At 38.4% G+C, this 14,213-nt stretch overlaps 1 protein-coding gene across 2 annotated transcripts in view; it reads right to left on the bottom strand.

Annotated features, from left to right (window-relative positions):
- Positions 1–14,213, bottom strand: part of LOC139119109 (ATP-binding cassette sub-family C member 5-like) — a 32,218-nt gene that overhangs the window by 17,789 nt on the left and 216 nt on the right. The window contains exons 2-14 of one of the 2 annotated variants that reach the window (XM_070682747.1): positions 13,951–14,079; positions 11,752–11,975; positions 9,954–11,271; positions 9,252–9,410; positions 8,315–8,462; positions 7,100–7,333; positions 5,972–6,148; positions 5,060–5,207; positions 4,290–4,546; positions 3,346–3,690; positions 1,848–2,117; positions 1,352–1,555; positions 452–722 (exon numbers count right to left, since the gene is read on the bottom strand). In XM_070682747.1, coding sequence (XP_070538848.1) covers positions 452–722; positions 1,352–1,555; positions 1,848–2,117; positions 3,346–3,690; positions 4,290–4,546; positions 5,060–5,207; positions 5,972–6,148; positions 7,100–7,333; positions 8,315–8,462; positions 9,252–9,410; positions 9,954–11,248 — 3,508 coding nt within the window. In that variant the 5' untranslated portion in view covers positions 11,249–11,271; positions 11,752–11,975; positions 13,951–14,079. The remainder of the gene's footprint in view (positions 1–451; positions 723–1,351; positions 1,556–1,847; positions 2,118–3,345; positions 3,691–4,289; positions 4,547–5,059; positions 5,208–5,971; positions 6,149–7,099; positions 7,334–8,314; positions 8,463–9,251; positions 9,411–9,953; positions 11,272–11,751; positions 11,976–13,950; positions 14,080–14,213) is intronic. The other variant, XM_070682748.1, reaches the window with a different exon arrangement.

Raw genomic sequence — 14,213 nt, forward strand, 5'->3', positions numbered from 1 at the left:
AACTTTAAAGGGCCAGTACCATAACTTTTGGTGATATTTTTCACTATTTTTTTGTGGCAATTGCAAGTTCTTGTTCTATTCCCTGAACCTGTTCACCCCCAATTCCCTGTAAACAGATCCACAATCACCATTGAGAACAATGGGTTTGGGCCAAACCATGGTGGTGAAAGGGTTAAGGAGGTTGCAACACTTCCTATTTAGCTTGACAACTCAGCTTCTATACATGTAACATGCAATGTTATTGTTTACATTTGAATTCTAGTCCCGACTAGAATTCACTTGTCGACAATAAAAATGAAGTCTACACATGTACTGGCCGAGATGACAAGATGAATGCAGAGTATTTTAACATGCTTTGGGGAGTAGAACAAGAACGGGTAATAAAAATGGTGAACAAAAATCATCAAAAGTCAAAAGAACTATGCCTTCAAGGATTGACACATCCACATACCATCAGTTTCCAGCATTTCCTCTGAAGTATGACTTATGAAACTGGCTCTGGAAGTGATTGACGCCGAACTAATTTGCCGGCTGATTTGTCTCTGGAAATAATTCTCTTCCTGTTCAACTTTCTCTTCCACTTCTTTGGTCTCCTGTTCTGCGTGGAATGTTCTGATGAGTCCCGCATATTCCTTGTCATGTGACATGAGCTCCTCGTGCGTTCCATACTCTTCCATGCGACCGTCTTTCAGAAAAAGAACTTTGTCACACTGGTTCAAATACTGCATAATGAAGACAAAACGAGAGGAAAGTGATATGATTAATAGCTTTGCAAGTGATTTCTCCATGATAATAGACCGTAGAAAGTGATATTGTAAATGTTAGTGCCTAGAGGTGAATCTTTCTATCATAAATGGTAAATTATCACAAAATTCACTGCTCAATATCAATTGGGATATTTGAAGTCTTGAATCTTTCATCAGAGACACCATAATTTCAAACCTTTGATGAAAGTAAGTCAGATAGATGTTCCCATTGGTGATTTTCAATATTTTCTTGGATAAAGTTCATATCTTTTAACTTATACCCTTGGCAATGAAGTTGTGATTGTAGTAGTAAAACTATTGTCGCATTACCTCGTTCACCTACTTGTCGCTGAAAATCGTCACAATTTTACCCATGATCCTTAGGTTACTGGTACTAAATAAAACGCACATTTGACATCAAATAGTGTGGCACAACTGAAGAGGATTTGGCACACTCTGTATAATTTCACAAATCACCATGATCCTAGGAGGTCAGGTTGGTTCAAAAAGCTATTGGAGCCCCCTAATCTGCTAATAAAACATGGTGAAGACCAGGCCCCCTAGTGTTCTTCAGGAAAACCAAAAATTACAGAGATAACATCTACCTGTAGCTGATGGGTGACAAACAGGACCGTCTTATCATGAAGAGCTTCAAGGATGTAATGTTGGAAGATGTGTTGACCTACATGTGCGTCCACAGCACTGAGTGGATCATCTAACAGATAAACATCACAATCAGCATACAGAGCTCTAGCCAAACTCACTCTCTGTTTCTGACCTCCACTCAAGTTGATGCCTTTCTCTCCAATCTGAAAAATAAAATTTGTAATATATATTTAATATATTGGAAGAAAGTTTATTTGTCAAACTCCATTACAGGTCACTATTAAATTCGGCTTAGCTGACTTTTACAAACATAGGGGGCCCTCATGCAGAATAGGCAGAGGGATGATTTGCATAATTACCGACCAATGACATCATGGCTTTCGATGTGGGCTCCCTATGCTATTGAAAAAGTGTTGATTGACAGAACAATATTCCAGGGTACAAGCACAAAGCACAGTATGTGCACGACTATGGCAAGAAAATTGCCAAACTTACCTCTGTTTGGTCGCCGTTCAGCAACATTTTGATGTCCTTATCCAAACAAGCTGCATGTATGACTTTGTTATATTTGGCTTTATCAAATGGTTTATCGAAGAGTATGTTGTCTTTGAGAGTTGCGTTGAATATCCAGGCCTGCTGTGCTGCATACGCTGTAGTTCCACCAACGGCAATTTCTCCATCGACGAGTCTCATCTGACTGAGGATGGCTGATATCAGTGAACTCTTGCCACTACCAACACCTCCACAGACACCCAGTAATTCACCCTATGAAACAACATTGAAGAAATATTAATCGCATTATCTTATGGTCCGAACAGACACCTCTTTAAAAAGTATGTAACTCAAAAGTGAAAGACATAACGTTTGCTCATTCTTTCTCAGAGGAAACTTTCAGCCATTCTTTCAAAATCAAGAATAAAATCAGAATCACCATGCAAATTTTGTACTATGGGAACATAACCTTAACCCTTGAAGCGCCAAAGTAAATTTTTGCCGCCTTTAAAAAATGTAACCTAGTCAATTTTTTCCAGATATTTTCCAACATTTTGATCAAAAACTATAGCCAATGAAAAGTAATGTCAATTTGGTCCAACATTGTCAAAAAATTAAAAAACATTAATGAATATTGATAAAGTTTTGCGCTAAAAACTTTGAAGGGAAAATTTACAGCACTCATATGGTCAAGCTATTTGCAATTCAAAATGGCTGCCATTCCTGTGCAAAACTCTATGGGGGAAATTAATGTTTCAATCTTCATAAAAATAAAACAGTAAACTTTAATTGCTCTAAGAACTTCAAAACAAGCCCCCACAAGTGGTAGACCAAAACAGAATTGTAAAAGTCAAAGAGGCTGAATATCTGTCCCCTAGGCGCACTCTACCTTAAAGTCCATCCAATTAAGAATTTACTGAAGTACCCTATCGTAACAGTCACTTTTTGAACATATGACTTCAATACCAAGAGATGTTAATTTGTAGTTCCGAAGATTGAACCTTTGTTGCCTGAAATATTTATGAACTGAGTGAGGGAGTATGGAGACATACCGGTATGAAAACAGGTGAGCAAAAACAGTGTAGTGCAGTGCCTTGCAGCTTATGTAGTGATAACCAGCATGGTGACAAACCTTCAGAGGTAGAATGCATCTCACTGAAAGATATTCGGACTCTCAAACTTTTACAATTCTTTTCTGATCTACCACTTGTTGGGGTTCATTTTAAAGCTCTTGGTGTAAGAAACATTTTCACCATCTTAGTTTTTCGAAAATCGAAAATTTTTATTTTTCCTTATAGATTTAACACAGGGATGGCGGATATCAGTAAATGTCTGGCAGTTTGCCTCTTCAGTACCAAAATTTGCACAGTGACCCCTGATTTTTATTTCTGATTTGGTGAGAGAATGGTTGAAAGTTACATTGGGGAAAGTTTGAGCAAAAGTTTTAAGTCTTTCACTTTCTAGGCCAACACTACCTTATTCACACATCATCATGACTCACCTTGGGTAAACTGATGTCAATGCGAGATAGCGTTTCAACAAGGTTTTCTTGATTCCCGGGTTTCACATTCCCAAGTCCACCATTCTCCATGACATCTGAATAGGGTTTGTAACTTCCATTTGTGCCGTCAATAGCAACATCACCATTTCTCTCACTCAGTGATTGTTCTCTCTTCTTCTCTTCATGTTTCTTTCCCGAACCCTTTCTGTTGCGGTTCTTGTCTCTCTCCTTACCGTTGTCTTGCTGCCTGTCCCAGGCAAAGGTTGCGTTCTTGATCACCACAGCATGGTTCTTGTTGTTCGGTGGCACTGTCAAGGACTTCAGTTCTTCCATCAACAACAGTTCCTGAAATTATTTCATTCATTTTTGATTATGATTCAAATCAAGCCTTAATGTTGCAGCAACATAGCCTGATACCATAGTAACATAGTAAACAGATGTACAGCAATATACAAGTGATGTGATGTGATTGGTGGACAGTACAGTAGGTGACAGAGACCAAGACTTTTGTCCATTATTACTGGGCAATTTCAAGACATTTAACAAACATTAACAGCCATCTGATCTACAGAAACCATGGAAAGTATCGATGTATTCATATCAGAAAGGTAAAACCAACAAGAATTGAGCTACTATATATTACAGCCCAAACAAGGGACTATGAGCCCAAGGGTAAGATGACCATTTGCCCAAAGCCAGAAGGGCAAATGGTCACCTGCTTCAAGGGTACATTGTTCCTTGTTCTGGCAATAGTATTATATTTTTATTACATGCCTCTCTTACATAGTTTTTACTCCAAATATTTGAGTTTACCGGTATGTGTTATTCGACAGTGAAAACCGTAATCTGTGATGTGACATGGTTGCCTCTATCACAGCAAACAAAGACGATAACAGGGTGGGCGTTTGTGTAACATATGACAATGTATTAAACTCTGACGATACCTTTATTCTGTGCTTGGCCACACTCGTGTCCGCCAAAGTCCGCATCATCCTGGGTACATATCCAACGACAATTCTCAGCGTATTCAGCACGGAGACCAAGGTGAAGGCCTTGGCAGCGGTCAGGTCATTACCAAGTAGCAGGTGTATGATAATGGTCAGGACTGTGGCAATGTTGGGTACCATGGGACTCAGTGACTGTCCAATGCTTTGAATGGATGCTGCTTTCTCCAAGAGTTTCCTTTCATCTTTGCGAATTCCTGTCCCACACAACAAAAAAATTTGTTAAAAATTACAATAGCTCTTGTCCTCATTTTGGCTGTTAGTGAAGGAACAGAAAGAAAGTAAAGCTGGACGGAAAACTGAAATGTCCTCATTTGTGACAGTTACAACAGAACTGCCACGGGTTTCCCCACCTTTGATGACACATACATTATTTAAACTTCATGTGAGTGGCATTTGGAGAGAGAGAGAGAGAGAGAGAGAGAGAGAGAGAGAGACAGACAGAGAGCTTAGCTTATAAACGACATTCCAGTGGCATTTGGGAAAGGGGAAAGAGACAGATAGAGAGAAAGACAGGGAGACACAGGGAGACAGACAGTCTGCTGGTTAAGGCAGGCAAAGAGAGGAACAGAGGGAAGGAGGGAAGGAGGAGGAGAATAATAGAGACACAAGTGACAGAATCACAAAGAATGAAACTAGCGTAGAGGTAGAGCAGACAACGATGGATGTATGATTTAAATCGGCCCTCCCTCCTATGATATACAGGTTACCTTTGATGGTCTTTGAGAATGGTATCTCCCAGGCATACATCTTGATGAGTTTGATACAGTTCAGGATCTCGTTCATCAGACGTACTCTCTTGTCGGTCACTATGATGGATTTCTGTCTGATAACTTGACCTAACTTACCAGCCATGCCCTGCAAAGGAGATTAAAGTCGAGTTGGAAACAAGACATATGAACTATATCGTGTTTGAAAGCTAGTCTTACTCAGTTTCAATAATGGCTCATCTGAGGTATTGAAACAAAATCATCATAAGTGACACCAGATCAAATCGAATGCCATCTCAAGTAGTACGATAAGTATTCAGTTTGCTATGGGTTAAAAGGCTATATATCTCTGCTTTACATGGCACAGGTAGGGGACAGGACTACAGTGCAATAAATGTGTTGGCTTACTTCAGATACGTTGCTGGAACAATGTCGACAAAAAAATTTGAAACCTAAACCCTTTAACCATGACAGCTTGGAAACAGCCCCATTTATTCCCAATGGGTAACATGGACCTAGACACTGAGCTAATCAGCAGAACAAGGCAACTTACAACATGCTCAAAGTGAATTTGTCTTCTTGCATACAAATTTCCAGTTTTGAGTGGATTCACTCTTGGTGTTATTGTTCTGATTAATACTATTCTAGGGAGCCCATGCAAAGCAAGATCTGCACCACTCCACTGTGCCAAGCCGTACACTGTCATAGTTTTGTGGTTGAGATTAAAAAAACTAACAACAATGAGAGTTTGATCTTGGGAACTAATAATGCAGTGGGTCATCAAAATGCAAAATTTGTCAGAAATGTTTGTGTTTTTATCAATTTGGTGAGATCCACGCACAGTTGCAAGGTAGGATATTAGTGAACACAATTAAGATTGATGACGACTGCACAGGAAAGACCTTCTCTCACCTGCATCGGTACAAATACAAAAAATGTAGTCAAAGCGCCAAGCAATGCGGCTGGTCCAATCAGAAATACAGCATAGGCGATGTCCAGAACCCCAAGCAACAGAACACTGCTTGCCAACGGTAACAACAGCATCAACTCGTAATATCGTTGGGCATCATTTGTACACAAATTCACCAACTGCAGACACAAAGGAAATAAAAAAATTGATGTTTATTGAGAAAGTGCAAACTGTATGACTGAAAAATAGAGCAAATAATGAAAGCATTCACTGAAAACTACTCCTGGTTTGTCAAGAACACAAATTACTTTTCTATCCTTTCACCCTTATCACTAGCATCATTTGGTACAACGCACACTGCTTTACACAGTGTGGCAAGGTGTTTACACAAATAAAAGAAGCAAAAAGGGCTTGAGTTTCTGTTTTTGCATGGTATTTGAATCATTTTGGCACTTCCCACACAATGTCTATCTTGTACCAGTAATTGTATGTATGATCCCTACAGGGGCAACACCGGTAACATTTGATAACATTTTCACAATATTTAATTCTAGTCCTGACCAGATTTCATTTTTGAAGAATCACACTGCATACTGTACACAGAGAGTTGTATTTGCAAGGTTTATATTTTGAATTTCAGCTTAGTGTAATGGGCAGAAAAAGAAAACACACTTGTTTTCTGAACAAAAACAACCTGAAAATATTATAAACAATTTACACCTGTTATCCTGTTGGGGATTGTACATACAAACACTCGACAAAAATTCAGTATGATGTGTCAAAATTTGAGTAATGGCTCAAGCCTGACAAAACTTAAAACAAAATTGTTGCCAGGCGGCCATATTGGATTATGTAAAATAAGACTATTGTCATGCACGTGTACTTCATGGTAGTACACCCCTGTACCAAGTTTTGTTGAAATCAGTCGAGAAATTTCTGAGTGACCACCAAAGGGCTATATTAGATCATATGATGAAACAAGCTGATGTACTCCGGACAGACGGATTGATGGACAGATGCAATCCAAACCATAAGTTCCCATTCAGGACTTCATCCGCCAAGGACTAAAAGAGTCTATAAACATAACAAACCACCCTCTACAGTGGAAGATACAGTAATGTAAATCTTACCTCTCCCACTGTTTTATCTTGCAAACTCCGTAATCGAATCAATTTCCGATATATCATTGTTGTAACAGCTGTACGTGTTCGTACTCCAGTTCTCACACCCGTTGCCAAGTACGCCGACAGCGCCAATATACGCGATGATTCTGTGATGAATAGCCCTAGGACAAGCAGCAAGCCATGCATTAGGTCTGGTTCTGGCTCCTCCAAGTAGTGGAGTATGGAACGAATAATTACACCCTGTAAAGAGAAATCCACGATTACCAAAAGTTAAAGCTCTGAAACATTGTTTCACACGATGAACTTACAGAACTCAGCTTTCATCATCTATGTGTTATGATTTTCACAACCATGTGGAGACATCTAATTGTTCAAATACATAAAATTAATGATTTAACATATCACAAGAATTATACAATATGAAATCAAAGCTGCAATTGTTGGGTCTTATTTGATACACAATATCTCATCACAAACATACAACTTTACTCATAACAACAGCAAAGAACGACTACGTAGGCCACAAAATATCATTTTAAGTTGCTTGACAAGTTTTCACAACTTTCTTGACCTTTAACCTTTAGTCTTTTCATCAAATGATCCAAACTTTAATGCAAACAGTGGACCTCCTCCGTAACTAAGGAAGCAGGATGGGATGTTTAAAGAGTTTAATACATTCCAACACATTCTGCTTTGCCTACCCCATTATGTCAAATCGCAAAGTTTGAATAAAATACACGGAAATGCATTTGAACAGTAAGAATTTTGAAATTTCAAAATGTCATGCTCATAGCTAAGTACACATACAGCTCCACTGTGATTCTTTACAAATGATAACAAAATGATTCAGTATGATTCATCTTGGTATTAAAGGGAAACCGTCATTGGAACTGCGCCTGTGCAAGTTTCTTGCTTACAAAAAATGTATTTCGTGCCTGATATCTAGATGCACCTCATCATCATAGCTGCAACATTTAAATTATATGATGTAGATTATGACAGACAAGTTTTAAATGTCATAAATCACCATCATACCATAGATACAGTGTTTACATTGGTCGTATGGGTCCCGTATGATCTGTGAGTCCGACGACTGTATCCCTCTAAACAAATCAGTTTTACTAGTACTGACTGGCATAATATGCCTACATTCAAAAAGCTCTGACACTTTCACAGTGAAACTAGAAAAACAGAATTAAAATCATGCTGCTCTGTACTTACAGTCGTAGTGATGAAGGCGATTGGCCAGATGAGCTGGGTTATCATGGAAACAACGAGTCTTGTCCTTGCAAAACGGAACACAGCACTGTTGAATGAGGCTTTTGCTACGCCTTTTTTTTCCAGTTCCTCATTCCAGGATCTCTCCAATCTGTTGCAAAAAAAATGAGGATATCTGAAATCAATGGAACTGCAAAAATCCCCTCTTCATTTGTCTGAGAAAGATGAAAACACATCATCAATGTTGCCAAGAAGTATGGTAGAATGCACCGAAGGGACTGACAACCAGACTCTCAAATTTTTTACAATAATTTTCTGATTTTCAACTTGTGTGGGCTCATTTTGAAATCCTTGCATAAAATTTTTCACTGTCTAATTTTTGTAAAAATCGAAAATTCAATTTTTTCCCACGGAGTTAACATAGCAATAGCAGACATTTTAAATTTCAAACATTGAGTAATGTTTGGCGATTTGTTTCCCTGGTACCGACATTTTCACGATGACCCCTGAGTTTTCGTTCATGATTTTTATAAGAACGGTTGAAAGTTCACTTGAGAAAAGTTTGAGCAAAAGTTTCGGTCTATCACTATTGAGGCACATACTACATTAGTCTCAGAGAAAGCTGGTCAGTTTAGAGAGAAATATGTAACGTTGTTATCTCTTTTGCCTTATGTAAATTCACACTTAAATGTCTGTTAATAGTTCATGCCAGATCACTACTATGGAGAATTGTCTAAACTACTGTGGTACATTCTATGCTGGGTTTTTTTTTTTTGCAATCTTCTTCTGCACTGTTTTAGTTTCTTGGTCTGCTCTCATGAAAGCGTCAGGAAGTACAAATAGATAGTTAGGTCGGGAATCACATCACCAAATCACATATAGTCTGTTTTGTTATGTCAGCTAGACACCGTGGTACAAGAATGAATTTCTCAAATCTTACCTGATGGCGTTGGTTATGGCAGCATCTTTGGGCGAGGCAGGCAGAATTTTTTCCAGCGTGAGTTTGTTCTTGTAAGCCAGGTATATTATCCGGTTCATCCAGTGGAATGTGATATAGGAAAACAGGCCGATCTGATCGAGTGGACTTTTGGATTTGTTTCTGAAAATGTGACCGATCAAAAAATTGTAAACTTGTGATAAATCACACACAAAGTTTTATTTACTTTGTTATCTACACAAACGACAAATCTGTTTTTTACTACAATTCATGAGTCTACAGACTTGTCAGCTTTTCAGAATGCATGTATAACATGTATACTTAGCACATGCCAAGTCTACAGACTTGCCAACTGAATGCTGATACATCTGCACAAATAATTTCCCATTACTCTGATATTACCCAACACTTTTGATTTTAATATAAAAAGTGCAATAATTTGGATTTGTCTTCTTCTACATTTTCTGTTGTAATAATTTATTTTTTCTTCGAGGAAGAAATCACGAACAAGGAAATTTGAGAATCATACGTTGTCTATATTAGGAGCCATTCGCAATGGAAGATATTTCAAGCCATCCATCATTTCAATGTTAAAGTTCTTCACAATTGAGACATAACTGGTTTTTTTTCTTGAAAGTCAAAGTTTAATGAAAAATGCACACGCAGGACTGAGCTACGTTTGTAGAAGTTCAAGCCTACACTTACATTTTTGGTCTGAAGGGTATCAACGTTTTCATGGTATCTTTGTATTTGGATCCCTTCTTTTTCGGATCAGTGACCTCTGCTTGTTCTCGGTTGACATTTGCGTCTTCCAACGGAATGTCAGTGAATTCAATCACAGTGTCAGTCTTTCCGTTCGTGATGCCATGATTGTGTTTAGTCGGCATGAAATCAATTCTGACATCATCTGATGCTTTTTCAGTGAGAGTCTCGGAGGTGCCGTCCGAAGCGCCAATTTTATTTTCTGATCCACACTCATTTTGAGACGTTTCTGTCTCTTTCAAATGGTTATTGCAGTTGTCCTGATCTGCGCTCTGCTCTGAAGAATTTGAAATTTCCTCACTCTGCAATTTTTCAGACTCCTCTTTTCTTGCATTTGGCTCTCGTGACATCTTCGCTTCGTTCCGTCTCAGCTTGTCGTCCATTTCTCCGTTGGCTGCAGGCACTTCAACTCTGTCGACTTCAGTGTCAGAACAGTCACCTTCTCTCATCTTTTCTGAAGATGACTTATCAGTTTTATCACCGATACAATTTCCAGAATCAATTTCATTCACTGAACCTTGAGAACTCTCATCAGAGACAGCACTGTCATGACCAGTCATGTCATCATTTCTAAAGTTTTTCTCTTCACTATTGTCATCATTTGCTTTTCCTTCATCAGATTCTGAATCGTCATGACAACTGGAAAGTCTGTCGTGTGCATCATCGTCTGATATCTTGCCATTTTTCAGAACATTTTTATCACACTGTCCTTCAATAGTTTCGTTGTCTTTCCCATCAGAAATCTTTGATGCGTGCATCTTCCCTTCGTCTTTCATATTTTGCGGTACTTGTTCTCCCTGTATGTTTTCCGACAAGTCGCTGTTCGCAAGATTTGCTGTTTTCTTATCTGCATCATCAGGAGTCTTTTCACTTGACCTTTCATCTTTGACCTGATCATTCCCACTTTCAGGGACTTGTCGGCGTTGCATGTTCTTTGGTAGATCATTTGCACCCTGATTTGGCAACTTTCCGTCAACATCTTGCTGCTGTGCTTCGATCGACTCACTTTTGAGTTGGTCATTATCACCACTGGTCGGCTCAGCAATGTTTGATCCCGAATCAACATTGCTGCTTTCTACTGACATATTACGATCTATGTTCAACTCGTCAGTACTTGTTTCATCGATACCAGATCCTTCATGGCTTGATGCCCGACCAACAGCCTGTCCAGAATCATCTGAAAGATTCACAGCACTGCTTATTGCATCTTCACTTCTGCTTTCAGTCTTGTCAGCCATTATGATCTTTCATTCGATGATTTCTGTGATTATAAAACAAGAAATTGATAATTATCAAGCTGCTTATTTGCTTAATGGATGTACAGTAATGCACGGCAAATAAAAGGAACAGCAGAGTTTTAATTCTAATCAAAGTCACAGACCATGATGTATACTGCAAAGCACGCAGTATTCACAAGTTGAAGTAGTTTTGTACCAAAGCCAAACTTAATCAAGAGAAATTTTGTGTCCCAACAAATACATTCACAGTTCCCATGTTTGATGACTAAGCATGATTATTCAATGTCACACAGTCATTACGCAGCTAAGTTTCTGTCCGATTAGATCTTTTGCAAAGATCGTATACCAACAAAATCCTGGTTTTTGCTTTCATCAAGATGTGGAAAAACAGAAATACATGCATAAAACACATGAAGAAACACACACACAAGCACAAAGACAGATACAGACCCATACACGTGAATACATATATACAAACAGACAGAAAGACCTGCAACACTTACCCTGTTCATACCTCAGTCGTCATCTGAAATCTGTTCAACGCACACATGTACAAACACATGACATGACAATGTCACGTCCACTATTCTAAGTTTAGATACTCTTGTGTCATTTCTGCTGGTAGATGCAACCACGGTGTATTGAAGGACTGCGATACAACAAAGAGTTCGCTAACCTTGCTCAGCAAAGACCAACCAGCAAAATTTTCAAACCTAATGATGGAGGTCTGGAATTACATGCATATTTCACGTTTTAAATATATAAGTAATCTAAAAAGCACATGTTCACATCACATGCGTCACTCTATCAAAACACTGGCTGAAAAATAATTTTCTTTTTCTTTTTTGCGTAGAAAGTCAAAAAGAATATTTTGAATCACAAAACAAGAGACATTATTTCCTTGCATATGCGTGGTCACTGTTACAAGAATAAGCATTTTCTTTTCACATCATATCGGTATTTTAGTGTGAAACGTGGCATTTGTAATTGTTTCATGTGATTTCAGAGAAAAACTGATAGAGCGAGTAAGTGTTCAAAAACTTCACTGTGCACATTGTGTTAGTATTGGAAAACCGATTGCTGGTTGCTGAATAATACATGCATACAAAAACACTAGATCTTATTTCTCTGGGTAGCAATTGGTATATATATGTCAAATTTACTTCACCCACGTACTAATAAAATACAACATATTATTCTCTGAAATATAATGTTGCTGAGGCGACCATGGCAAGAATTCTTCCCCTCATTATGCAAATTGCTTTCCTAAAATTTTTCTGTACTAGGCTTGTGGGCTTGTCTCAGAGAAAGGTTGAAACTTCACTGTTTGAAAGTTAAAGGAAAGTGTTGATCATATATTCACAATTATATTTCTTATACACATTCTGCTCAAACATTGAAATTTCATCTACTCTGTAGGGTCATTGCCCTAGCAGGGTATCATAGCCATGTTCATGACTTTGAAGTGGGTTTCGAGTCGACTTCCAAAAAAAAAAATGGAACTTTTAGTAAAAATATCAGTACCACTCGATCATCAGCTAATAGACAGTTGATCAATACAAATTTTGACATGATTGTGCACATACTGTAGATGTATATACCAGTACAGGAGCCTACTCAGCTCAATATAATGGCCATTTATCAGCCCTTGAAAGCAATGGGGGTTTCATTTGCATAGCAATTGATTTCACATGACATAAGCTTTGCATATGCATGCATGCATAACTTCAGAGTTGAAAGCGACAGTAGTGTGCAGGTGATTTACAACTGAAAGAAACTCAATTAAAAGTGGTCAACATGGTGGAAACGTCACTAGGTTCAGAAGAGCACTTCTTTTCCCGCTGAAAAATTTTACTTAGTCGTGATCACTGTTATTCAGGGCTTTTGAACTGTCCTTTCTATCAAGGCTCCATGCTATGATACTTTCACCAGTACCAGTAAAGATGTTGGATTGTTACAAGGACGCCCACAACTTGCATTAGCAAATGCTTGCAACACTTGTTTGGTCAAAGTGAACGACAACCGTGCAGCATGTGATAGCTGTCAAGTGGAATCTGCTAATGCCATGTGTGTTTTGATAACCGCAAAAACCATTAATCAGAGCCCTGGCACTCACTCATTAGAATTGATTGGTTTCATTATTTAACATCACAATGGTCACGTTGTCATGCATATGATCTGTACGAACGGCAGTGGAAGGTCAGAGCTTTTCAAAACATCAGAAATGGGGTTTAGAGTTCACACTTGCCTATAAAATGGAATCAAGCTTCTGACTTGTTTGGTTCTGAGTGTGTGCGTCTTTTCAGCGACTTTCAATAGCGAAGCTGGTTCCGTACATATGGCAAGTGAGAAACTGTGGGAATGTCCATGGTGGTTGTGTAACAATTGCAAATGCTGGGTTCTCATCATAGTTAATGGCCATGAGTTTGCATGGATGACAGACTCAAAAAAAGTGGATGGAGTTCTCTCAAAAACTCTCTGTTTTGGCCTGATTATAAGTGCTAGTTTTTCTGTAGAAAATGGATGTCATCAAACATCAATTTTGCATGACAAAATGATTGAGCAAACGTAACACCAGAAAAAAAATAACAATGAGATGAAAATGGTGCAAAGTTAAGTTATGCATGGAGGTAGTACTACCTCCACTGAGTTATGTAACCGTGTGCTTCACCAATAAAAAGAGACAGGAAAAGAAATCTTACTTTGTTCATGGAGGTATCTCCCTAATTACAGGTTTTTCACATCACCCAATCCAGAGTTGAACACAGAGTGCTGAATCCCAATCAGGCAGACTGTCGATAGCAGAATCTTTCTATAAATTAAATTCTTTTCTAGAAGAACAAAAAATTACACATATTAAACTTTCCATGCATAACACTGTTAGAGGAGAATGAATTGCTCTCTGCTACCTCCATGACAAAACGCACTTTCAGGAAAAATCTGAGTGTATGATATCAATAACATC

Source organism: Ptychodera flava, chromosome 19, assembly GCF_041260155.1.
Source record: "Ptychodera flava strain L36383 chromosome 19, AS_Pfla_20210202, whole genome shotgun sequence".
Classification (NCBI taxonomy): Eukaryota; Metazoa; Hemichordata; class Enteropneusta; family Ptychoderidae; genus Ptychodera; species Ptychodera flava.